At 37.0% G+C, this 25,354-nt stretch overlaps 1 protein-coding gene across 4 annotated transcripts in view; it reads left to right on the top strand.

Moving 5' to 3' along the window:
• Positions 1-78: 78 nt before the first annotated feature.
• LOC108365014 (histone acetyltransferase p300-like) overlaps positions 79-25,354 on the top strand; it is a 41,872-nt gene continuing 16,596 nt past the window's right edge. For 2 of the 4 annotated variants that reach the window (XM_017618919.1, XM_017618915.1), the window contains exons 1-8: positions 79-301; positions 1,390-2,277; positions 2,340-2,632; positions 2,691-2,883; positions 3,246-3,620; positions 15,695-19,816; positions 19,908-20,197; positions 20,305-20,462. In XM_017618919.1, coding sequence (XP_017474408.1) covers positions 2,223-2,277; positions 2,340-2,632; positions 2,691-2,883; positions 3,246-3,620; positions 15,695-19,816; positions 19,908-20,197; positions 20,305-20,462 — 5,486 coding nt within the window. In that variant the 5' untranslated portion in view covers positions 79-301; positions 1,390-2,222. Of the gene's footprint in view, positions 302-481; positions 1,011-1,389; positions 2,278-2,339; positions 2,633-2,690; positions 2,884-3,245; positions 3,621-15,694; positions 19,817-19,907; positions 20,198-20,304; positions 20,463-25,354 lie in introns of those variants that run through there. The other 2 variants (XM_017618918.1, XM_017618916.1) reach the window with 2 other exon arrangements.

Below are 25,354 nucleotides of genomic sequence, written 5' to 3'. Positions count from 1 at the left end.
GGCCGGCAACATTTGCATCGCGCTGTTCACCGACTCTCCTAAAATCGCACTCGACTTAAAATTTCAGTCTTTCTTCCTAGTTCTGTCGTTACTCGTTCGCGAATTCAGTTGAGTTTTTACTGCTGCGGAGCAAACCGACTGAATTTTAGTTTTATTGTTGCGAAAAGAATTTGAAAAATTGTCAAAAATCCAAGAGAAATGTAAAAATTATATAGATAAAAACCAAAATAATAAAAAAAAACGAACTTTAATTGAAAAAAGTTTGCCCGGCAAAATACAATGTTTTCAACAAATATCTAAAGTGAGCGAAATGTCCAAATTTTTTTTGTAATAATATACATTTTTTTCTGTAATTTCGGTTTTTTTCCAAAAATTTTTGCGATTTTTTCTAATCATAAAAATTGTATAAAACAAAAATTCTGCAAATAGAAATTTTCGATACGACGTGAAAACTAGCGACAAAAAATTTCAGTCATTGCTTGTCTGTTTTTCTTTCTTTTTCCAATACTGCTCGCACTCGTTGGCCGAGGCGGTCACCATGCAAGTGTATAGGTGCGAGAAACACACTGACAATTCGCGTTCCGTACACTGTTTTGTGAGTGAATCGCTCGGTTTGTGAAGGAACAAGTTAGCATATAGTCGAGTCTTGCAGAGCCAAAAGTCCGTCAGTAGAAAAGCAACGAGTGGTTAAGAAAGAAACGAATGAGTGCGGTTTGTTAAACCAACGAGTTATCGGCGCCAATATGTTTGTCCTCTTCCCGCATTAAATGAAATAGCGTTCATATGTATACGCTTCAACTAGCGACAAATTAATGTTCGCTTATTTGATGGAATGAACGAATAATTGGCACGAAAGTGTGAACGGGCAGTCGACAGTCGGCTGAAAAGAAAGGTGAACGAGTCGAAGAGAAAATCTGCCGTTTGTCATTTAGCTCTGATCATTTTAAGTTAATTATTTCGAGGAAATTTTATTGGGCGAGATCACTGCCATATATTTACAAAATAACTTGGTAAAATTACGAAATTAATACACTAAAAATATAAAAAATTAGTGTACGTAAAAGCAAAATTAAACAAAGGGTCAACTCTCACTATGTTCTCTTACTGCATCAAGCATCGAAACAAACAAATAGACCAATTTCCGAATTTAAATCATNAAAATTACGAAATTAATACACTAAAAATATAAAAAATTAGTGTACGTAAAAGCAAAATTAAACAAAGGAGTCATCTCTCACAATGTTCTCTTACTGCATCAAGCATCGAAACAAACAAATAGACCAATTTCCGAATTTAAATCATATGGACATGAAAATAATTACGAAATCAATGATTCTAATTAAATAGATATATAAAAATTCTAAAATCTTTCTTCTACTTCATTTACAGTTGATGTGCAATTAAATATCGTTGGAAAATTTATTAATGCAAAAAAAGGCGCAAAAAACATGTACTCGAAGAAAAACAATGTTTGATTCGAAAGATGTTGATGGTTATAATCGTCGGCGTTTAAAATGGTGATTGAACGATCACTGCAAAAGCAGGAAAGTGTCAAGTGCCAATAAACAAACGAACGAGATATATGTGAACTGGGAATTTGTTAGCTTACAAATTTACATCAGTAACTAAAAAAAAAAGAAACACAAACAATTCACCTTAAGCGAGAAGAACTATAGAAAGTATACTATAATAAAAGGTATAAAAAGCCGAAAGTGGTCGGCCTACCTTTGCGACTTCTGACACAAAATGCACTCAATCGTAATCGGCAAAAACACTTTAATTCAGTTGGAAAATTTTGTAATTGCGTGGAAGCGATTTCAAAGAGTGCAGCCATTTCTAATAAAACTTCAGGAAACCAGCCGAATCAAGCAAGGTACCCAGGCTTGGAAAGTTGTAAAGCTTTCTTCTAATGTCACCCCTGGTGCAGCGCAACTATCTGCAACAGTGAAAAGTGGTGGTGTTTTGAAAATAAGTAAACAATTCGTGGCAAAGTCTTATGTCCCCCCACTAAATGTAGCGGCGTTTGCAAACTTTGTCAAACTCATCTATTTTCATCATTAACTTATTACAAATAAACTTGACTTTTCATTGCAAAATTTATAACAATTGTAACAGCAAATAAGCTAACCCATCTATACCTATACCAAGTGAAAAAGTGCGTATAATAATACGCGTATAAGGCTATTTAATACCAAAACAAGAAGCATAACAACGACGTCTGAATGATGGCAGATCATATGGATGAACCTCCGCAAAAGCGGACTAAAATGGATCCGAGTAAGATAATTGAAAACTGTATAAAAGTTTTATTATATTTTAATTTGTTTTATTTTTTCCAGCGGACTACGTCTCCGTTTTGGAAGATGATCTGCCAGATGAACTTGTTACTGGTAACAGCAATTGGCCAGATCCTCTTAGCAGCGGTGGAGGACCTGGCGGTCCAGGATCTGGCCTTGGAGTCAATGTGGTTGGCGGTCCTAATAAACCACCTGCACAAGGCCCTGGGCCAGGTGGACCGCAAATTAATGGTGGCGGCGAAGATTCCACTGGTGTGGGCGGCAATCAAGTCGGCGGTAATCCTTTACGTCAAATGCAACATCATCAACATCTGCAACAATTATTGCAGCAACAAGTAATATTAATGCTTATCAGATTTCATCAGCAAAAATTATAATATCATCTCGTTACAGGGTAACAAGAACATGGGTATGATAGGTAATCCTATGGGCGGAGCTGGAATGAACCAATTGGGTAGTAAATCACCTAACTTGCAATCACCAAACGCAGCTGGCATGCAAGTAGTTGGTGGTCAAATGGGCATGGTCAATTCGATGGCGATGTCTATTTCTAATAATGGCGCTCAAGGAATGAATACGATGCCCGGTAAGCGATTAGACTTTCATATATCATATAATCTTATATCAGTTTAAAGCCACTTATTGGTTTAGTAAGCAAACATATTTATTGAGAAAATCTCAACTCATATATTTAAAAACAGTATTTGTCGTTTTTAATATCTAAAACAAAGGAAAGTAGAAAAAAATACTTTACACTCTTCTCATTTTAAGCTTAAAGTAAAAGGAGCATATAAGCATTTTAAAATATATTTGAAACTATTTACTATATCTAATTATTCAGAAACATGTAGATAATAAACTATGAAAATAGGATAATAGAATTTCACTTTGGTGACAATGTTTTACTATATGCACTTCAAAATAAAATAAAAATATTTTTCTCTTAAGGCATGAATACAATTGCTCAAGGCAATATCGGTGGTATGGTGATCACCAATAGTAATTTGGGGGGTCTTGGCGGCAATGCGGGAATGGTGAACACATTGAAACAACAAATAGGCGCTGGAGCTGGAGGTATGATGAGCGCAGGGCCAGGCGGAGTGGGACCTGTTGGAAATATGGGTCCGGTCGGTGGTCCTAACCAAGGAATGCATTTAGGTGGCGGACCCGGTCATCCACAGGGTCTACAAAATGGACCGATGATGGGCAGAATGGTCGGACAACATATGTTACGTGGTCCCAGTCCACATTTAATGGCTGCTAATGGACCTGGTGTTGGTCCAGGAGGTGGTCCTCGAATGCAAAATCCAAATATACAAATGGGTAAGTTTTCTTTTTTATATAATGTAAATCATGCAAATTTTAAACATATCTAGTACATTCAGCGCACAACGATTCGACCCGTGTGTTTATTAGTTTTTGGGAACACGAATTTATGTGAAAATATATGATACTGCTTGCGGTGTAAAACGTAATATTGCTTTTTGAAATTTAATCAAATTGATAAGTTTTGAAACTTAAGTAATAATTAAAAAGTTTATTTCATGCAATACATTGATATTACAAAAGAAAAATACCAAGAATGTATAAACGATAAGTAATATAAACTAATAGTTTTTCGAGATTCTTTTTTAAACGTCATATTGTCTGTAATAATAATCAAGCCTATTACGGTATCCAACGGGTGCCATCCGAACGGATCTTATCATCCACGTTCCCTTTTTATGATGCGATTCGGATTAGATCCGTTGGATACCGTAGTAGGCATAATTAATAGTAATATCTGCACCAATTTAAAAATTCTGCTTCAAATCAATAGTCGATATGAGCCAGTGATGTTTATTAAATTATGTTTTGAAAGTCGTTGTCCTGATTGTGGAATAATTATTTCAGCCCTCAAAAAATTAAGTAAAAATTCAAAATAAAATAAAACTTGATGCTTTCCAATTCAAGACAACCCCTCAGGTACGGGAATGATTTTTAATTCCGATGAAACTGAAATATGTTGTAGCGGCTTATAAGCTCTTTTGGTTTTTATATAACAATTCGATACCAGGGGACTTTTTTGCAAATGCCCATAACTTTGTTAAAAATTATTGAATTTCAATAATTTTTTCATCAAATGTTGGTAAATGTTTTTGGTTTTATAAATTTTTGATTTATTTTTTTTAAGAAAATTTTTGCGAAGTTAAATTATGCAAAAACGATATTTTTTTCTTTCATACTTTTTCACAAGAAAATAAGCGCTTTCTAGGTGAATCCTTAGTAGCACTTTTTCTTTGGAGACGATTTTTTATTTATTTTTTCAAGTACATTTTTGAGATACATACTACATACATTGGTAATAATTTTCACACGAAAGGTTATTATTCATTATTATTATATCCAAAATTTTAGTGAAAAATGGTGGAAATTCACTAAAAAAATTTGTTCGAGCCAAAAAAAAAGTACGGGCTAATTATTTGGATCAACAAACAACATATTTCAGTTTCATATAAATTAAAATTTATGCCCGTACCTGACCGATTTGTTGTCTGGAAATGGAAAACATTACCTGAATAAAATGCTGAAAACCCTGAAAAGCCTTTGTGGAGGAGTTTTACTTACAGAAATTGCAATTTTGATTATGTTATGTAACATTTTTTATAGAGGATTTTAAAATTATTCGGTTAATCGATTAGTCCTTTAGTGACTGTTCACACGATTATTAAATTGGTTAATTAGATTTAAATAGTCGTCCAGCTAAGACATCGACAATTACAACAAATCTTATGTTGAACATGGAAAGACAAATTGCAAACAAAGCGCTCTTTATAGGGGGGTTTTCTCGAAGCACGGTTTATGAAATCGGCAGCCAGCCTTACCTGAATAATTTCCAGTATTTTTACTTGCATTTTTTATAGCACACCTTCAGAATGCAATTAGCTGAAAACCAAAAACATCTCAGGAGGACGGTTCTAGTGGCGACATTTTTCTTTTTAATACTACAATACCTTCCCTCCATCGTAAATAAATTGTAAAAAATAGCTTTTGAATGGTGTTACCTCATATGTAATTTTTTTCTTAATGATAAAGAAAGATGATGTGCAGTAACCTGCAGTAAACTACAGTTGCGGTCAATAAGATAGTAGCTAAATTCAAAATGATGTTGTTTGCAACTTATGCTTATTTATTTATTTTTAATAATTTTCATTTAAAATATATACATAGTTCGGTGTGTAACGGAAACCACACTATTAAAAGATTTAAAGCTTGCCCAAAGTTAGCGAAAATGAATCAAACCTAAAAAAAAAATCCATAAAAATTGTAAACTTTTTGTTAAGAATATTTAGAAAATTTTCGAATATACAGTTTTGTTGTAGCCCATTCAATTTTATTTATTTATTTATTTATTTATTTACCCAATGAATACAAAAATTATGTTTACAGACTAATAAGAAAGTTACCAAATTAATCTAAAATGAAAAACTAGGAAAAGGCAAACATTCGTTTCTACAGACTGAAAAATCAGTAATTTAAGAGCTTTCAATGCAATAGAGATCTAATTATTGTAATCATTGTAATAGGTACAATTAGTATTCATTTAATTAGTTATACATAAGTTGGAGCTCATTACAGACTATGAAAACTGCATACATTGAAATTAAAATTAAAAATGGTTTAAAAAGCGTGTGCTGGATTATTACAAAAATGAGAAAAGATAATATTCCGGAACGTAGTCCTTGGTAAAGAAAGAGATAAGGTTTAATACGGCCAGTGTTCTTCTGGTCGGTGCGTTCATGCTATAAACTGTTTTACTAAAGCTAATGTTAAATAATTCAGTGCTTCGTAGATTTCTACTCCGAACATTAATTTTAACTCTTCCGAGCAAGGCAGGACAATCAGTTTTGCCGGAAATTATGTCGAGCATGAAAGACATTGAGAGAGCTAATCTTCCATTACGAAGTGTCATCAAGTTAATTAGTTGACATCGACTGTAGTAAGAAGGGTTTTGCTTCAGAAAAATTTAATACTTGCAGGGCATAGCGTATAAAAACCTTTTGCAAAGACTCCAAACGACTTATATGAATTTGCTGGTATGGATTCCAAATGAATGCTCCATACTCTGACTTAGATCGGATAAAAGCAGAATATAAAGTCTTAAAAGTGTAAGGATCCCGAAAATCTTTAGTTATTCGACGAACAAAAGCTAGCATGCAGAACATGCATTTGCGATAACGCGGTTTATATGCGTAAGGAACGAAAACTTCGAGTCGAAATAAATCCCAAGGTCCTTAATTTCATTAACCGGCGATAAAAGCGAGTTGGAAATATGATACGAAGTTTTCAGATGCTTGTGGGGCTTTGGCAAATGTAATTTTATAGCATTTTTTAATATTAAGACACAATCGATTTTTTAAACACCAGATATGCAATTTGTTAATCTCAGATTGAAGAGCAAAAGAGTCACTGGGGCTTTTTTTCACTGAATAAATTTTTAAGTCGTCAGCGTATAAAAGAAACTTAGCAGTTGAAAAGCATAACCCGATGTCGTTTATGAATAAAATGAAAAACAAAGGACCAAAAAAAAAACGTGAAGGAACATTGTTTAGAAACATTGTTGAGAAACACTTTACAGTTTTCCTTCATGGTCCTTCCATATTTTTTACGTCATAGCGCACCCAGCGGTCTTTTTTGGAAAATATAAGTTGCAAACCGCAAGACCCCTAGAAAGGCTTTTGATGGTATAAAAATTTTAATGTAAATTACTTTTAATTGTTTCAAATGCTGCTCTGCCACCACAAACTTCAAATTGAAAAAAAACGCTTAAAATCGCCAAACCTGGAAAGAAATAACTTTTTTATATGAAATCTAAACTATCCGAAAAACTTGGTTTCATCAATTCCCCAGAAAAAAATTGGAAATGTTGTACAGTGTAATGACAGCTGCGTTTTCAAATCCGTTATAAAAGGTTGCATTTACATAGGATGGAGAAAGGGGAAGGTTGTTGTTGCCATGAAGCGTGCCTTTCCAACTGAGGAATGAACTCCCTTGGGGTGAAAATGGTAGTAGAAAAGTACGCAAAGTAGACAATTGGTGGTGAAATGCATTTTGTGAATTTTATTTGATTTTTTTTTTTAAATTAAAATACAGTTCATTCTCCAGCAGAACCCACGCTTAAAACTTTATAGAAAAGTAAAGAAAAATGCAACAAATTTTCATTCAAATTTCAAATATTTTTTCGGAAGTGTTAGAATTTTGTGAGTCTATTTTTATAGCTCATTCATTTATAGTTGCTAAAAACTACCGTTTCATGAAACGTCGCAAAATAGCATTTTTGGCGAAATGGCAACGTTGCGAACAAAATTGTATGAACGACATATCGCAACCTCGAATTACAAATGTCAATTTTTTTTTTAAATGCCGCGCTTAAAGGGTGAAAAATTGACATAAAATGACGCGCAAGAAATGGAAAAGAAATTTTCTTCTATCAAAACTTCTTAAACGAGAAACTCTCAAGAAAAAAATGCTCGTACCATGGTACAATTATTACAGGTATTAACTTCCCAGTCAGCGCATTTTCCGAACTGCCTTATTTGAAAAACATGTGGGCAACAACACAAAAGTTTACTGTAAGAGAAAAGGGATACTTTGGCTTAGTGTGCAAACGTGTTAAGTCCACTTTTTATGAAAATTGAGATTCTAATGCATTAAGATAGGACAACTCAAAATACATTATTATAACAAAAAAAGTCACCGTAATTTCGTTCTTACTTGTTGTTATGCAGCGGTATGCAAATGGGCTAAGTCCAAAAAAAAAATCTAGAAAAAAATATAAACGATAACTCGAGCAAAAATTTAGATATCTCAACGAAATTTTGGATGTAGGTTGCCCTTTATCCAAGGTAGGTGGTATTGAAAATGGGCGAACCACGTCCAATTTCCTTATAAAAGTATTTTCGAAAAATGCAAGAACTACGACATTTTAGTAAATATTGGACGCAGATTTGGTAAAAAATATAATAATGAAATTTTTGGGAAATGGGCGCGACCCCGCCCACTTATGATGAAATGCTGCATCCCTTACCAAACTAGGTACGAGGCTTGCTTAGGGTCTAGCTAAGAAATCTGTTGAAAATCTTTGAAATTGGACAATGGCTACGCGCATCTGCCATATAACCATATAATTTATAGAAACACGAAAACCGCGATAGATCAAGAACTACTAAAACGAATCCACTTAAAATCGATGATTGCGATAACGACTTAGCAGAAAATTAGATGTTTAAAAATTGTTGGATAATAGGCGTGGCGCCGCCCACTTATGATCTCAGATGTGTAACTCAGTAACCGATTTATCCATTTCTACCAGATTCGGTGCACTTAATAACCTTGATACGGAAAAGTAATTCGTTGAAAATTATTAAAATCGGACCAGGGTGTATAATGAAATCCCTATATACAAAATACCGAAATACAGAATCATTGAAAGACGGCTCAAGCAAGTTCGAGTGCTGATGTCTGTAGCACCCTACTAGGAACCGCTTGCTGAGAATGATGTTCTACCCCTTACTGGGAGAATTTCGACTTCACTGTGGATGTGATGTTCTGGCGACATCAGAGGGCATCCCTTGGTTGTCCGGGGTGTTGTATTGTGGCATGTCTGTAGTTTCGTCCACTGCGAACCAATTGTCCCCGGCGAGCAGACAGGCGCTACATAATTTAGAACCGGACGGCCAATTGCCTTGTATGTTTGCAACACCGTTTCTTTGTCTTTGGCCAAGTACTGCCGAATTGGAGAATTGAGGACTATGCTACGGCTCTGTACTTTGTTGGCAATTTCGGTTGTATGCGCCGCGAACGAGAGCTAGATCCGACAATTTTCCGGTTATTCACCGTCGGAATTGGTTTGCAATCGGCGGGAATACGCAGCTTTCGTCCTTGTAAAATCGTTGCCGAGGATTTTGTAGGGAAGAAGGTTAGGCCACTTGTAGTGAAGGAGCGAAAAAATGTGGGAGTGGTAACCGTTTATATTTAAGCATAAGTTATCAATTCCATTGCCGGACGCATTGTAATTTTTTTGTCTGAATTGTGTCTTGTCGGGATTTTGAGTTGTCGGGATTTTGTCTTGTCTGAATAATGTGTTATCTGTATTTTATTTGGTCTGGATTTTGTTATGTCTGTATTATTTCCTGTCTGGATTTTTAAAAATTGTCTGGATTATGTCTTGTTGGGATCTTTAAAGTCGGGATTATTAAGTGCTCACATCGGACCAAAACGACCCCCGCTCCCCTTATATCTAACGGTAAATTCCAGAAATACAGAAACTGATATTTCAATAACTGAGGACGCTTATTTACTCCAAGTGAATACTTACAACAATCGCTTAACAAGAACTAAGACCTTCTATAGACTTTTAGAAATTGGGCGTGGCACCGCCCACTTTATGACTATAAAGGTGTGTCTCGGTAACCATTTTAACTATTCTTTAGTTCAGTCTCCACAAAAAAAAAATAAAAAATCAACGGTAACTTCAAACTTCCACTTTATCTGTCTAAAATTTAATGGGCTACACAACTGCATACCCGAAATTTTTCTAAATATTTAACTAAAAATTTTGAAGACAATTTTTTTAAGTTTGATTAATTTTTTTGCAATTTGTGCAAACTTTGAAACTTTTATTATTATGGTTTCTGTTATAGATTGAATTATATTTTAATTGAAAATTGACAAAAATAAATAAATAAACATAGTTTGCAAACAACATCATTTTGAATTTCGTTGCTAATTAGTTGATCGCATATGTATATACAGTGCCGGACAAAAGTATTGGCACTGAATTTTTCGCAATATCTGCAAAGTTTTTTGTTCTAATTTATTTTCGATAATTTTTTACAAAAATATAGTTCGTCCTACACCAAAAAACATAAAAACTAAATCTCTAAACTTTGTGCAAAAATCAGGAAAATTCAATAAATTTGCATACTAATTTGCAATTTTCTATTTAGATTTTTTTTTTTTTAATTCTAAGTATACGGTTTATAGCTCATCTGATTTTAGTATCACAAAGTGCAAGCTTGCTAAACAATCGATTTGATTTTTGGCAATTTTTTTTCACTCCGGTTCTTCCATACAAAGTATGTTCGACAATTATTTATTGTATGGAGAAAATGAGCAACACCTTCGATACTTCAAACTTGCACTTTGTTGTACCAAAATTTAATTGGCTATAAAACTGCATATTTAGATTTTTTCTAAAAAAATATGAATAGAAAGTTGCAAATTATTTATTAAATTTTCCTGAGTTTTGCACAAAGTTTAGAGATTCTGTTTTTTGGTGAAGTACGAACTATATTTTTATTAAAAAATATTGAAAATAAATTAGAATAAAAACTTTGCATATATTGCGAAAAATTCTCTGTGCCAATACTTTTGTCCGGCACTGTAGGTTTATATTCCATGAATTTGTTAAAGTTGTTGTTTTTTTGTAAGAACTCGTTTATTTGTGATTTATTTATACGAAGACATATTTATGTACGTTTTTATGTATGTAAATTGAAATTACCAAAGTTTTTCTTTTGTATGTAATATATATATATCTCAGCAGCCATTTCGAAAACGCCCTATCTCAGAAAACTTCAAGAACGCCCTATTTCAGAATTTGGTTGAACAACGCCTTATTTCAGAATTTTATTGGAAAACACCATCTCAGCTTAAAATTCATTAGGGGTATTTACGATACGGTGCATACTGTCTAGCATGGTGCATAGATAGCATAAATTGTATTGCAAATTTTCATTACTGCTGCAGTATTTGCGTGCCTTGGCCCAGGGTGTTTTTAAATCAAATTCTGAAGTAGGACGTTCTTGAAAAGTTGAACTGAACGGTTCACTTAAAAGAACTAAAGTGCCCAACTCTAGTTTATAGCAATGCAATAAGTTTGTATTTGGTTATTATTCATTTTAAAATAATAATACATATTTAAATAAACAACTAAATCTTTTAACAATACAAAAAAAAAGTTAAAACAGGTCATAAAGAGAAAATGGGGTAAGTCCCAAAAGAGCATATGAGCGAATCCGACAAATATCATTTACCGGCAAAAAGGGTAAAGTCCGTAACGTAACGTCCCGAACGCACGTATACAATTGTTTTAGAGTTAATTCAACCTTTAGTTTTGTTTTATAATACATATTGTTAACTTCATTATTTTTTCTTCAAAGTATTATTTTTGACTTTGTTCTCCATATACATATTACAATTTGCACCAATCGGTTGAATTTGATGGTCATATAAAAATCACTTCCCTTTTCAGTAACGTCCGAACACAAACTTCGAAGGAAACTACACAGACATTAATTCAAATACAAATTTCCATTATTTTGTTCTCATAAGTACTGCTGTGTACCTTTTCTTACACCACCAAAAAGGCTATCTTATAATTTATTTTTTGGCAAAAAAGTAAAAGAAATGTCCTAACGTAACGTCCGCACCGCTAGGATTTGCCCATATAAGTTTGCAACAGCTTTGTTTTGAAATTGGCCAATTATTGGCACTGAAACAAGATGAACTAAGGTAGAAAACTGCATTTACAGATTAGGAAAATATTAACAACAAGCAAAGGTAAATGGTTTTTTGTCCCTCCTGAGAAATTTAAAAAAAGTGGACTTATCACGTTTGCACACTAAGCCAACGGATTATTTCCATATACTCTACCACGGTGCAGCGAACAAAAGTGGCGCCGTCCGACATACCGCTACTTTGGTTTTGTCGATTTTGACAATTCTGGTCTACAAGTAAACGACGCCTCGTAAAACTTTAAATGCACTGTAATTCATTAATACTTAAACAAAAATGACCATTTTTCACATTCTTATCGGAAATTTTATATTTTTACAATTTAGCACAATGAAAAAACACGTTTACTTTCGAAAATTTTAATATTAACCCTTTCAGTACAATTGTCCAATATATGAGTGGAAAGTCATACGTGTCGAGCTTGTCGGCAAGAAGTGTAGGGAAGTCAGCAGGCTATTGAATTCAGTTTTTCGTAGTTTTACTTTAAGTTCACGATTCGCTCCGCTTTAAAAATGAGGACGAAAGAGTTGACCAAAGAAAATTTGACGCTGAAATGTCAAAAAAACATGTATTTTTCAACTTTGACTTTGCCAGTATTACATACTTCCTTTTTTCAAAAAAATCAAACTGCATACGTTAATGTAATATAAGCAGACCAAAGTGCGCAATGTAGGTATATTAAAAAAATTTCATTAATCCATTTATAAAAAGTAAACAGGCATTTAGCGATTGGCTTTAATACAAATAAAAAAAAAATTATGTACGTGTTGAGTACTAAAAAGTTGTTGACTTGAAGTAATCATAGTAAAGTTATAATAAAAGCTTATGTATAGTCTATCAATAAAGTTTAGGTACAGGGAGTTTTTTGCAATGCGGGGCACCGTTTTTTAAATATTTTATTTTACGCAAATTTTTTATAAAAATATGGTTAATTCTACAACATAAACCCCAAAAAAGAGTTCCAAACCTTGTGCAAAATCAAAGAAAATTTAGCAAATTTTAATTAAAATATTGCACCTTTTAATTAGACTCATTAGAAAAAAATTTAGTATGCTGTTTTTTAGCCCATTTAATTTTAGTATAATAAAGTACAAGTCTGAGGAAGCTAGGACTTACCATTGATTTTTGAAATTTTTTTTTCTTGAGGGTGGCCCTCATTTTCTCCATATAAAAAAGAAATATCGATCATTATTTTACTCACTCGGGCAAACGGTTTTTACCGCCATAGTCAAGCGTACATGATCATTTATGAACTATTGTTTAGAACAATGGTCCAGTGCGTCAAACTTTAGTATTGTCATGTAAGACCGCGAGGCAGTATTCCGTAAAAGTCATCGCTGTTTCACAGGAGCTTTCCCGCTTTAATTACGTGCCTCGAACAGGCCCATATTCTATAATGCTAGGTTACCTCTTTCAGAGATGTATGCTATGTGAGTGTAAAGCTTTAAGTACTGTTTGACTACCCTACAAGATAGCGACTCATTTATTCTCTGTAGGTCTCTCGCCTACGCATTTCCTCTACATTCCAGTACTTATCCTTTAGAGTAGAGCTTCCTAAAATAGGTTCCTTAGAAAAGTCACCAGGGTGAAATGAATAATTTTTGGCTGTTTAATAATTCAACAGATACATAAGTACAAACAGGGGTGGTTCGTTTACCATCGCTTAAAAGGTGGTATGAATAAGCACGGCGGTCGGCAGTCGGTTTTTTAGTTGCACACACAAAGAAATGTTCTGCTATGCACACTGACCGAAGTTGGATTTTTTTGGCATAGATTCAAGATTTTTATAGCAATATATTCTTGATATCAGTAATGTATATAAGAGTACATATCTTAACTAAGAAAATTTCCCAAATAACATTTGAAGTTTCAATCCTGTGCTTTCAGTGCGCTTTCAAAGTCATGTGTATGATTAGCTGTTATTTTGTCAGAATTGGTGCAAAATTTTTAGTCAATTGTGATGAAAGGTTGCGTTAATACAAATAAACAAAATTAGATATGGAAAAGTCAAGGTCAAGGTATTTTTAATAAGAATTAGTTAATGTGCATATCGTGTGTGTGTTTGTTTGTTGTTATTTAATGTATTTGTAGTGCGTATTAAAAAAAATAGAACTAGCAAGCTGACAAGTGCTGACGCGAACTAATAATAAAAAATTGCTTAATAATAATTAGATTTTTGCTAATTTTTCCAAAATTTAACATTTTAAGCGAAGAAATCTATGTATCCTCCTTACATAGAATAAAGCAAATTTGGGATTTGTTCACCACGTTAGTCCGAAAACGTATGAACGGATTTGTCAATTTTTTTTTTAATGGAGGTATTATCTTTAGGCCAGAGAATTTCTATATGGTTGCCATCTATCTAAAAAATTATAAGACTTAAGTTGGACTAAAAATGAGGTACAAAGTGAAAGGATACGGTCCCCGGATGTGCAATAAGCTTTTATTTTTTTTAGTGGGGTTGCCACCTTTTTTAAAATGATTACCTTACATATAAATCTGTGGTCATAAGCAACAACCGCCTAAGTCGAAAAAACTGAGTTCGGGAAAAAACATTTTAAACATTTGGATTGTAATGTTAACCTTATGGGGAAACCAAAATATCTTCGTCTATAACTTTTTAAATAGCCTAGCTGGCGAGATGGAGTTTCACACCCACATGGAATAGTAGTTGCAGAATACGATAGCATATATAACTCAATATGCATTTTTTGTTAATGACATCAGGTTTGCACAGTTCATTAAATTTAAAAAAATTAGGTGACAAGAGCTTGACGTATAGATGTTCAATAAATTTTTATTTTTTCGTAAGGTTTGCCACCTGTTTGAAAAGTCGAAACAAAAGAGTGCTGAGAAATCTTTAGTTTGAATATTTTAGTTATTTTTGAGCTGTTTTTTGTTACAAAATCAAGACGCACACGACATATTGGGGGAGAAGCTCGGCCAAACACTTAACGCGTAAATTTAAAAAAGAAAGCACATTTTTACTGTACAAATGTCCCATTCGTGACGGTGGAATATCCCAAATGCAAATAAGGAATACAATTTTAGAACTAATTAATAAAATTAAAGTAAAATCTATGGAAAATTAACAATAAAATACCCTTCAATTAAAAAATAAACTGTGTACCAGTTATTCCTCGCCATGCGTAATTTTTTACAATTTCTTACTGTGTCCAGGAGTAGTGGAACAGACTAAAAAACATTACATTGGCAATGCTGACGCCAAAGACACACGACAGTCTCATCGTTTGTGCGCTGACAACCACTTGATGTAATCATTAAATTTTTTGCTACAAAATGCTTAACTTTTAAAGGATGAAGGATATATCAAACACTTGCGCTACTTGCGTGGCCCTTATTAGGCGTGTTCTTTTTTTTTGTTTTACACGCATATACATCTACGCTTAAGTAGTAAAAAAACGCATCGAAAATTTCAATTTAAAAACAAGTAATTTTGATTTTATCGACAACTATTCATAAGCACACATAAAGTTTGTCGGTTACAGCTCCATACAAATTTTAAGCGCAGATGCGTATGCGTGTAAAAAACACGAATAGTTAATTCTACGCATAAGCGATATACATACATACTATAAGGTTAGAAGATTTAACAAGGTCGATGACAGTTAAGGTTCGGGTGGATTTTTATATTAGGTTAGTTTCTGTGAAAATTGCAGATTTAACCTATTGAATATATCAAGTCCCCGATATATTTATTCTGCACCATGAATACGCACATATTTAAGTAGCAAAAAACCTTTAGATTTTACCAATAAAGAATCCCTTAACAATCTTATATTTTACACTCATTTGTTTGGGATCAAATCACTGTGCAGCTCAACGATCAGATGTGTTGAACGGTAATCTTACGTACGGTGGTCCAGGACAAATGGCAAACATGGTTGGCGGCAATGTTGCTGTGGGACCCAATGGCCCCTACGGCAATGCGGTTGGCGGTGTTGGAAACTATGGAGGGCCTGGTGGACCACAAGGTGGACTAAGCGTAAATCCTAATAATCCACAACAACAACTTTTAGCACAGCAAATGGCACAGCGTGCCGGTGTTCACCCTATGCAACAGGGCAATCGGCCTGGTGTTCCCATGGGAATGGCTGGAGTGAGCAATGATGGTGCACCTGGCGGCTTAGTGGGCGGCCCACAGCAACAACAACAGCAGCAAATGGGTCCAAATCAGCAGCAGAACCAACAAGGTGGCGTAATGGGCGGAGCGACCATGGGACCGCGAGCGCCCCAGCCTGGTGGTGGCCCACAACAAAATCAAATACTTCATCAACAACAGCCACAACAACCGGGCACTTCACAACAAGCTGGTGCTGGTGCTGCTGGTGGAAGCGGTGGACCCGCAGGTAGTGGTTCTGGTGGTGGCGGCCAACACCTTTCGGAGGAACGTAAGAAACATATACAACAACAGCTGGTGCTTCTGTTACATGCGCACAAGTGCAATCGACGCGAATCGCTCAACCCGAATCGGGAAAAGTGCATAGTACCCTATTGCAAGTCCATGCAAGATGTCCTAGCGCATATGGCGAACTGCAAGCAGAGTAAAGAATGTAGTGTTCAACATTGCACCTCGTCCCGTCAAATTTTACTGCATTACAAGACTTGCACACGTTCGGATTGTATTATTTGCTTTCCATTCCGGCAGCAACAGAGTTTCCACAACAACGCAAGCAGCGCCAACGCAAACGCGAATCAGCCTTTACAAGGTATTGTTAAGCAACAACAGCAACAACAACCGGACGGAAATGCTGTTGGCGGTGGTGGACCGCAGAATCCTGGAATGCCTCAGCAAAATGCTGGCGGACCGAATATTGTCTCCGGACCGGGCGGTCAATCGGGTATGGCAGGTGGTCCAAATCAACAGCAACTTGGCATGAAGACAAACGCGGAGATTGCGCAACAAATGCAACAACAGAATGCACAGAATCCAAATCAAGAGATTCGACGTTTCGACAGCCTGGGTATGCAGGCCGGCGTCTCCAACGCAGGACCAGGCCCTAATATGCTGCAAAACAATGCGGTGAATGCACAGCAACAGTTGCAAGGTATTCGCATGCCGGGAGGCGGACCGGCCGTGCGAGTTATATCTGCACCAGTTGGCGTACCGAGCGGTGGCGTTGTAACTGGCGTTTCGAACCCGAACACAATTCTGGGCAACAGCATGATGATTGGCGGACCTGGCGGCCCAGATGGTGGTACTCAGCAGCAGCAGGTGCTTCTACAGGGCGGCAGTGGAGGCGCACATAATAACAATCCACAGTTGGCGGGCTTAATTGGCGGTCCAAACGCCAACAATGCTGGTCAAAGTCAGCAAAATGCGGGGCAGCAACAACAGCAATCAAACATTCCACTCTCTGTGAACGTTCACAACTTCAATAACAATTCCACTTTCAACAATGCACAACTGGGGGGTGGTGGTGGCCCTGGCAACGCAGGTGATATGGTTGGTGCGACCGGTAGTGGGCCACCACCCAATAAACAGTTGGTAAGTGCTCAAGAATTGGCCAAAATGAAATTGCAACCGCACAATGTCGCCATGGGCAATGCTACGGCTGTTAGTGGAACAACAAGTGGACCAGGTGTCGGTGGTAACAGTAATGTAGGTGGCCCCGGAGTTGGGCCGGGTGTAGGCGGCGGCGCTGGTGGCATGGTGGGTGTCCAAGGTGCTTCCGGCAATAATGCACCCGGTGGTGGACCGACAACATCTCAAGGCGGTAATGGCAGCGCAACTAATAGTGCTGGGAGCGAAGAAAGAGACTGGCGTGAATCAGTGACTGCCGACCTGCGAAAACACCTCGTTCACAAACTTGTGCAAGCTATTTTTCCGACATCAGATCCGACGACGATGGCGGACAAACGTATGGCGAATCTAGTTTCTTATGCCGAAAAAGTCGAAAAGGACATGTATGAGGCAGCTAAGTCACGTTCTGAATATTATCACTTACTCGCAGAGAAGATCTACAAGATACAAAAGGAATTAGAGGAGAAACGCATCAAGCGAAAAGAGCAGCAAATGTTAATAATGCAACAGCAACAACAGGGATCTGGTAGCGCTGGAGCAGGTCCCGGCCAAGGGCCTGGGCCAAGTAATGCCGTGCCGGTTGGTCAACAACTGCCACCTGGGCACCCGCAGGCACAGCAAACTCAAATCCGACCGATGATCAGTCCTGTGGGTGGAAATGGTGGTCAGGGTGTTCCTATGGGTGCTGCTGGCATGATGCAGCAACAGTTAAGAGCTCAAGCACCCGGCAACGTGGGTATGATGCCAGGTCAGGCCGGTCAGAATATGGTAGGAATACGCAATCACTCGCCTGGTGGCAACTTACTGGCCTTGCATCAGCAACAGCAACGCATGCAATTCCCACAACAGCAGCAAGGAAATTTACTGGTTGGTCCTCCGGGTCCCAGTCCAAACAATGGCATGGGAGTAATGCCGAGCTCCTCACAGCAGAATATGGTCGTGCAAAATCCAGTTTTATCGCCTTTCGGTGTTCAGGGAATGCAACCTGGTCAGCCAGGTGCTGGTGGCGTCGCCAATGTACTGACAAGCCCTGTCCCCGGTCAACAACAACAGTTCATCAATGCAAACAGCGGCAATGGCTCACAAACGCCACAGCAAATAACAGAACTAATGAAGCAACGGCTTTTGCAACAACAGCAAGTTCAGCAGCAGCAACAACAACAGCAGCAGCAACAGCAAGCTGGCATGTTATTGCCACAATCACCATTTAACAATGCTGCCGCACAGATGCAACAGCAACAACAACAACAGCAGCAACAGCAAAATCCCTTCCCTTCGCCAATGTCGCAGCAACAGCAGCAACAACAGCAGCAACAACAACAACAACAGCAGCAGCAACAACAGAAACAAAATGCCGGTTCGGTAGGTAATATGCCGCCAACACCTACCAGTCTGGAATCGTTAGTCGGCGGAGGTTCAGTAGGTATAAACACCACAACTGGGGGCCCTGCAACTGGTGGTATGGTGGCCGCGCCCAGTCCGTCACCCAATTTCGTATCAAATGGCCCAATAGGTACACCTTCCAACAATCCGCCATCCGTAACATCACTTATGCAGCCACTGAGTGAGCGGGCAAGCAGTACACCGCCCGTTATGGCAGCATCCCCGGCGTCGGCCACATCTGGCACATCGGTGCCGGTGAATGTTAGTGCAGCGTCCAGTGGTGTTGGTTCGTCCATAGGTGGCACTTTGACTACACTAACATCAACAGCATCCTCCTCAACCACTCCAGTGTCTGCGGCGCCACCAATGAGTGCCGCCGTCAACACCAGCAGCAATGGCGCAACGCTGACGCAGCAGCAGCAACAGCAACAACAACAAATATCGATGGGTAAAGGTGGCAATAGCAATAGCAGCAGCAGTACCAGTGCAGCAGCCACTACTACCTCGACGTCGACTGTGATGAGTTCGCGTCCTTCCTCTAGCAGTAATCTGTCATCGCAAATGGCCGCATTGGAAGCCGCGGCACGTGCTAACGATGAAACGCCACCTTCACCCAGTGCGGACTCTGGCGGTGAGAGCGGTAACGCTTCTAAAGGCAAGCTAGATTCCATCAAGCAAGAAGATGATATCAAAAAAGAGTACATGGAAGATGGCAGTGGTGGCGCTGGAGACAATTCCCAGATGGACTCGCAATCATCCGCAGGTGTTGGCAAAAATGTAAATAATGATGGCACCAATGTGAAGGTTGAAATCAAGACTGAAGATGGAGATGCTGTAATAAAAGCCGAACCAATGGATACTGATGATAATGGCGGTGCCAATGGTGTAGGCGGAAGTGGAAACGCCAGCGGTGGAGATAGTAAAGATGAGGCAAAGGCAGCTGCTGATGGCGAAACTAAAATAAAGTCAGAAACAAAGCCAGTAGTACCAGAACCACTTATGCCAAACGCAGGCGACAAAAAGAAGAAATGCGGTAAGTATTGAGGTCAGGTGTGGCCAATTATAGACAAATTACATAAATGTATTGTATGTGTGAATAACACATTTTCACATTTCTATTCCAGTATTTAATCCCGAGGAGCTAAAACAGGCGCTATTACCAACCTTAGATAAGTTGATACGACATGAACCGGAATCAGCGCCCTTCCGTTGTCCCGTGGATCCGCAAATGCTTGGCATACCAGATTATTTTGACATTGTTAAGAAGCCAATGGACTTGGGTACCATACGCAACAATCTCATGAATGGGAAATACAATGATCCCTGGGAGTACGTCGACGATGTCTGGCTTATGTTTGATAATGCTTGGCTCTACAATCGAAAAACCTCTCGTGTCTACCGATACTGCACAAAAGTAAGTTTCACAAAATAAAATATATAAAAAAGGAAGAAACATATACTCTAAACAAATTCCGAGTGACCTCCGTTCTTATCATTCATTTCATATAAATTTATTTGCAGTTATCCGAAGTGTTTGAGCAAGAAATTGACCCAGTGATGCAAGCTTTGGGCTACTGTTGTGGACGTAAATACACATTTAATCCACAGGTGCTATGTTGTTATGGAAAACAACTTTGCACAATACCCCGTGATGCCAAGTATTACAGCTACCAAAATAGGTATGTAACTGATACGAGTATTTATAAATACATACATACATATATTCTTAGAAACGTACACATAATGCGTTTGGTCAAAATGATATCAACAAAGATATAATGGAGGATATGCACTACGACCTTGGGTCTGTTGTGCATATCAATAAATAGTTGCGTGGGATGTGAATAAAGAATAAAGTAGAGATAATCAAGTTAGCATAGAAGCAGTCCGCGAAAAGAATTTTTTCTGCTATCCGAACCATTTGCTTTATTGATATCATTTTGTATCAAAACAAAAGTAAAATCAGAAGAGTAATTTCATCACCTATCCATTGCGCCCTTAATAAATATTCAAATTACATATGACACCATTGTAATTAATCATTAAAGGATTGAAACACCAGATTTCCCGTGCTGCTTAGTAGAATTAAATTTTCAGTTGTTTTACATTAGTTTAACGCTTAAATGTTTATTCTAAAAGTGCTAATCAATCACAGTTTGGAGCATGAGCCAAGCTTTCCTCTTGTCATTCAACAGCATGTTATTTAAAACGTTGCGTTTTTAATGCATACATATGCACAGAGTACGAAAATAAACTGTACAAAACAATTCCCACTTGCTCATCGATCATCATATCATTTGTGGCTTTGTACAGTTTTGTACATAGTGAGAAACAAATTGTAAGATTCACTGTCATTTTCCCCAACGAGAAACGTTTGCTTTTTGTTTGTGACAATTGTACCATAGGGTACGTTTTATATGTATGCCTAAGCTTTGTGCAAAACTCGCGAAAATTCAGTAAATTTTCATCAAAATTTTCAACTTTTTAATCAGATTTTAATTAGAATTTTTTTGAGTATGCAGATTTGTAGCCCAATCAATTTTATTGTAATAAAGTGCAAGTTTTAAGTAGCTAGGAATTACCGATTTTTTTTTTTCACGCAGTCTTCCATACAAAAATTTTTTTTCGAAAATACTTTATATGGAAAAAAATGCAAAACACCTTCAACAAAAAAATTCTCAAAAATCAACGTTATTTTTGACTAACTCCGAACTTGCATTTTTTTACTAGAATTCAATGGGCTGCAAAACTGCATACTCGAAAAAATTCTAAAAAATCTGATAAATTTGCTGAATTTTCGCGAGTTTTGCNAATTAGAATTTTTTTGAGTATGCAGATTTGTAGCCCAATCAATTTTATTGTAATAAAGTGCAAGTTTTAAGTAGCTAGGAATTACCGATTTTTTTTTTTCACGCAGTCTTCCATACAAAAATTTTTTTTCGAAAATACTTTATATGGAAAAAAATGCAAAACACCTTCAACAAAAAAATTCTCAAAAATCAACGTTATTTTTGACTAACTCCGAACTTGCATTTTTTTACTAGAATTCAATGGGCTGCAAAACTGCATACTCGAAAAAATTCTAAAAAATCTGATAAATTTGCTGAATTTTCGCGAGTTTTGCACAAAGTTTAGGAATTATATTTGTATGTTTTTTGTTGGTGAATGAACCATATTTTTATACAAAATTGGCGGAAAAATATTACAATAAAAATTGTTGCATATATTGTGAAAAATTTGCTGTGCCAATACTTTGTTCCGGCAGTGTATAAATGTACAGGAATATTTATTCATATGTTTTAAGCGATATTGTCCCAAAGAATACATTAGCAAATTGTTTTCATATTTTTTTTTTAACGTCACCTTCATTCAATCATGGGAGGGACAGNGGTAATAAACGAAACGAAATAGTAACGTACAATATAGTTTATTTTCGTACCCTGCATATGCACATGTGAAAAGATATATGTAAACATTTAAAAATTAAACTCCTGCAGTTGTGCATTTCTTTTATGTTGGGGAAAAATATTAGATTACAAATTAAAAAAGTGTTTAGCTGTGGCCTTTGACTGTCATTCCCCATATTAAATTTGTCTCTGAATTCGAATATGAAAACTGATATTAAGTAAGTTGAACAGTTTTCGTAATATATGTATGTAGCTAATTGTGTTTTTTGAGTTCTAAAAAAGTTAGTAAGTCCCCGTAAGTACCGAACCGGATAAAAAATTTGGCTGCTTCGGTTCAGCGGTTCGAACCGTTTTTGCACCTTTGGATTGGTTCGCCAAAACTTTTTTTTTGTTGTTTTTGTGCTTTGAACCGGGGTTTCGGTTCGGTGCAACGGTTTGGGAATTGGATTTGTGTTATTTTTATTCAGTAACAGCACTAAAAAAAATATCTAAAATCTTAAATCATACATACGTTCATAAATACTTTATGTTATACGCTATACGCAGTAAAAAAATTTTACTTTATTAAAAAAAAAAAAAATTACAATTATTAGAGGAGATTGATGAGAAGAATACTCTCTATCTAGTAAACAAACATGGTGTTACAGTATTTAACAAAAGAACAAGTAATTTTTAAACAAAACCAGCTTCAATTCCGTTTATTTCTTCACGATTCAATTATCGGATCTAAACCAAATTAGTATGGGACCACCTCTGAGGTTCCACCCTCCATTTATAGAAATTGGTTAGCATGGTCCGAAGTTGTGGGGTAACATACATAAAAAAAAGTATTCCGAGGAATTGATAACCTGATAACCTTCTCCTTTTTATGAAGTCGGTTAAAAAATAAAACAGTATAAGTTTGATCAAAACCGAACATTATGTATCAGTAAATTACTTTTATACAATTTTAAATATTTTCGGTAATATGCTCAGTTAGACTTGCATGAACTCATTGGTGAAAATCTTGTTAAGAGATTGTTCTAAGTATTAACTTAGCTTAAATTGGGGTCCTTTGTTATTGAAATATCGCAGTTTTCGTACTTCGTGAAATTTGCCGATATGTGGGAAGTGAGCGTAATTTTAGTGCAATTTCAAAAATTTCAGCATACCAGGGCAAGAACCGTACCGAGTTTGGTAAAAATTAATAAATCGGTTATCCAGACATACATACAGTCTTGTGAAAAATAAAAAAACTCGATATTTTCACCAGTTTTGACAATCCTTCTTTTGTTCGTTATTGTTTATTATATTTTTATAAAAGTTGCAAACTTTGTAGAAAAATTCAAGAGTATGCAGTTTTCTAGCCCATTAAATTTTAGCTCAATAAAGGGCAAGTTTCAAGCATGATAAAAACATAGCAAGGTAGAACCGTTCTCTCAATTTGTCGGCCATGATTTTTTTTGTGAAGTTTGCCAACATTTTAAAATCGTATAAAAATGAAAATAAAAAATTGAAATTGTTCGAAATTGTTGTTGCTTGAGATTGAAAATGAAAATGTGTGTGTGAGTTTGTGAGTAAATTTAAAAATTAAATTGTTTGGAAACGTCAAGAATTTTAAAAGTGACTCTCAGCGGTTCTACCTTACTATATTTTTATCATGGTTTCAAGTAAAATTTGTTTTGAGTTTTTCTAATTTTTCCACAAATTTACGCCTTTAGACTTATGTATATGGTTTTCGATAGTCAATGAGCTGCGTTTTTATAAAAAAAAAATAAACAAAATAAAATATGTCAAAACTGGTAAAAATATCGTGTCCCTATAATTTTTCACATGATTGTGTTTTTTTAGAGCGTTGTGGTAGCGCACTACTCTCAAGTGGCCCTATGAAACCAGGACAAGCCCGTTGTTTCGTCGAACTCCTCACCCCACGGGATCACCGTCAAGCATTACATCGTAGGGGGTCCTTAGTCTCTTCATCGCCTCTGCTATAGCGTCAATTGCTATGGTTCATTTTTCGCTGCTTTGTAGCATAGTGTCTACGAGTGACCTAGGCGTGTAGTTCATGCCAGCTATATTGCGAAGTTTGCACTGGTGCTGTTAAATCGCCCGCACTCAAAAAAGACGTGGTGGATGTCTTCTATTGCGTCACCTCCACAGAAGTCGTTTCGTGTTTGAATCGGTGAAGGTATGCTTTAAAGCAGAGGTGTGCAGCTTCAGCAGAGCATTTTTGTAAGGTGCGTGCGAACAAGTCGTGCGGTTGAATGAAGTTTTCGCTGTCTTCCCAAGCAGAGCGTGTATGTATACGCGAATACGCTGCGCAGTCGCCCGCCGGAGAGACGCTGCCCAGCTGTGCTTTAAAGCATCCGTGCCCTGCTAAAAATTGTGTCAGATAGAAATCGACTTCACCATGCTTCCTTGTCATCCAGCTTTTCAAATCTGGAATGCAGCGATATGTCCAGCGGACCTTTGTTGCATTGCTCCATCTAATCTGCCGTGCTATCCGCGGTAGTGCTATTACTGTAGCCGATGCTCTTTCGTTGACGTATTCGAGGTGGAATTTGAACAATATCCTCCTGTCTATCATGATTCCCAGGTACTTAACTGCTAGCAGCGTAGTGATGTTGTGGTCGCCGATTTTTAATGTGACGGACTCCAACTTCTTCCTGCTGGATATGAGCACTGAATCTGTTTTCTGCTCCGCGAGCTGAAGTCCCTTTTGCCTAGGCCACGACTGAATGGACGCTATAGTTCCGTTTGCTATTTCACAAATATCGCTAAGATGTTGAGCAGTGACGACTAATGCGATATCGTCCGCAAAGCCGATTGTTTTGGTACCGTTGGGAGCATTGAGGCGCTGGACACTGTCGTACATGACGTTCCATAGTACATTCCCAAGACAACCGGTTCTACGTACCGGAATGACTCGGGTTTTACCCGCCCAAGGCGAAATCCCTTAAAAGTTGTACGTCCATAGGACTTCGCATACTTCTGCTCAGGGCTGGCATTAAGTCAAACCCTAGACCAGAAACCTATACCTGCTGCGTGTGCCAGAAGCGACTACACCACAACTCCACCTCCGTTAGATGCAACACATGTAATGGGTGGATCCACCTCCGAGTTTGTTCAGGCCTTACGACTCACAGGCAGGGGACCACCGCATACGTGGCCCCTTGCTGCACAAA

Source organism: Rhagoletis zephyria, unplaced genomic scaffold (assembly GCF_001687245.7).
Source record: "Rhagoletis zephyria isolate East Lansing unplaced genomic scaffold, Rhagoletis_zephyria_1.1 Rzeph_scaffold_01748, whole genome shotgun sequence".
Classification (NCBI taxonomy): domain Eukaryota; kingdom Metazoa; phylum Arthropoda; class Insecta; order Diptera; family Tephritidae; genus Rhagoletis; species Rhagoletis zephyria.
This window is presented reverse-complemented; position numbering and strand designations above follow the sequence as displayed.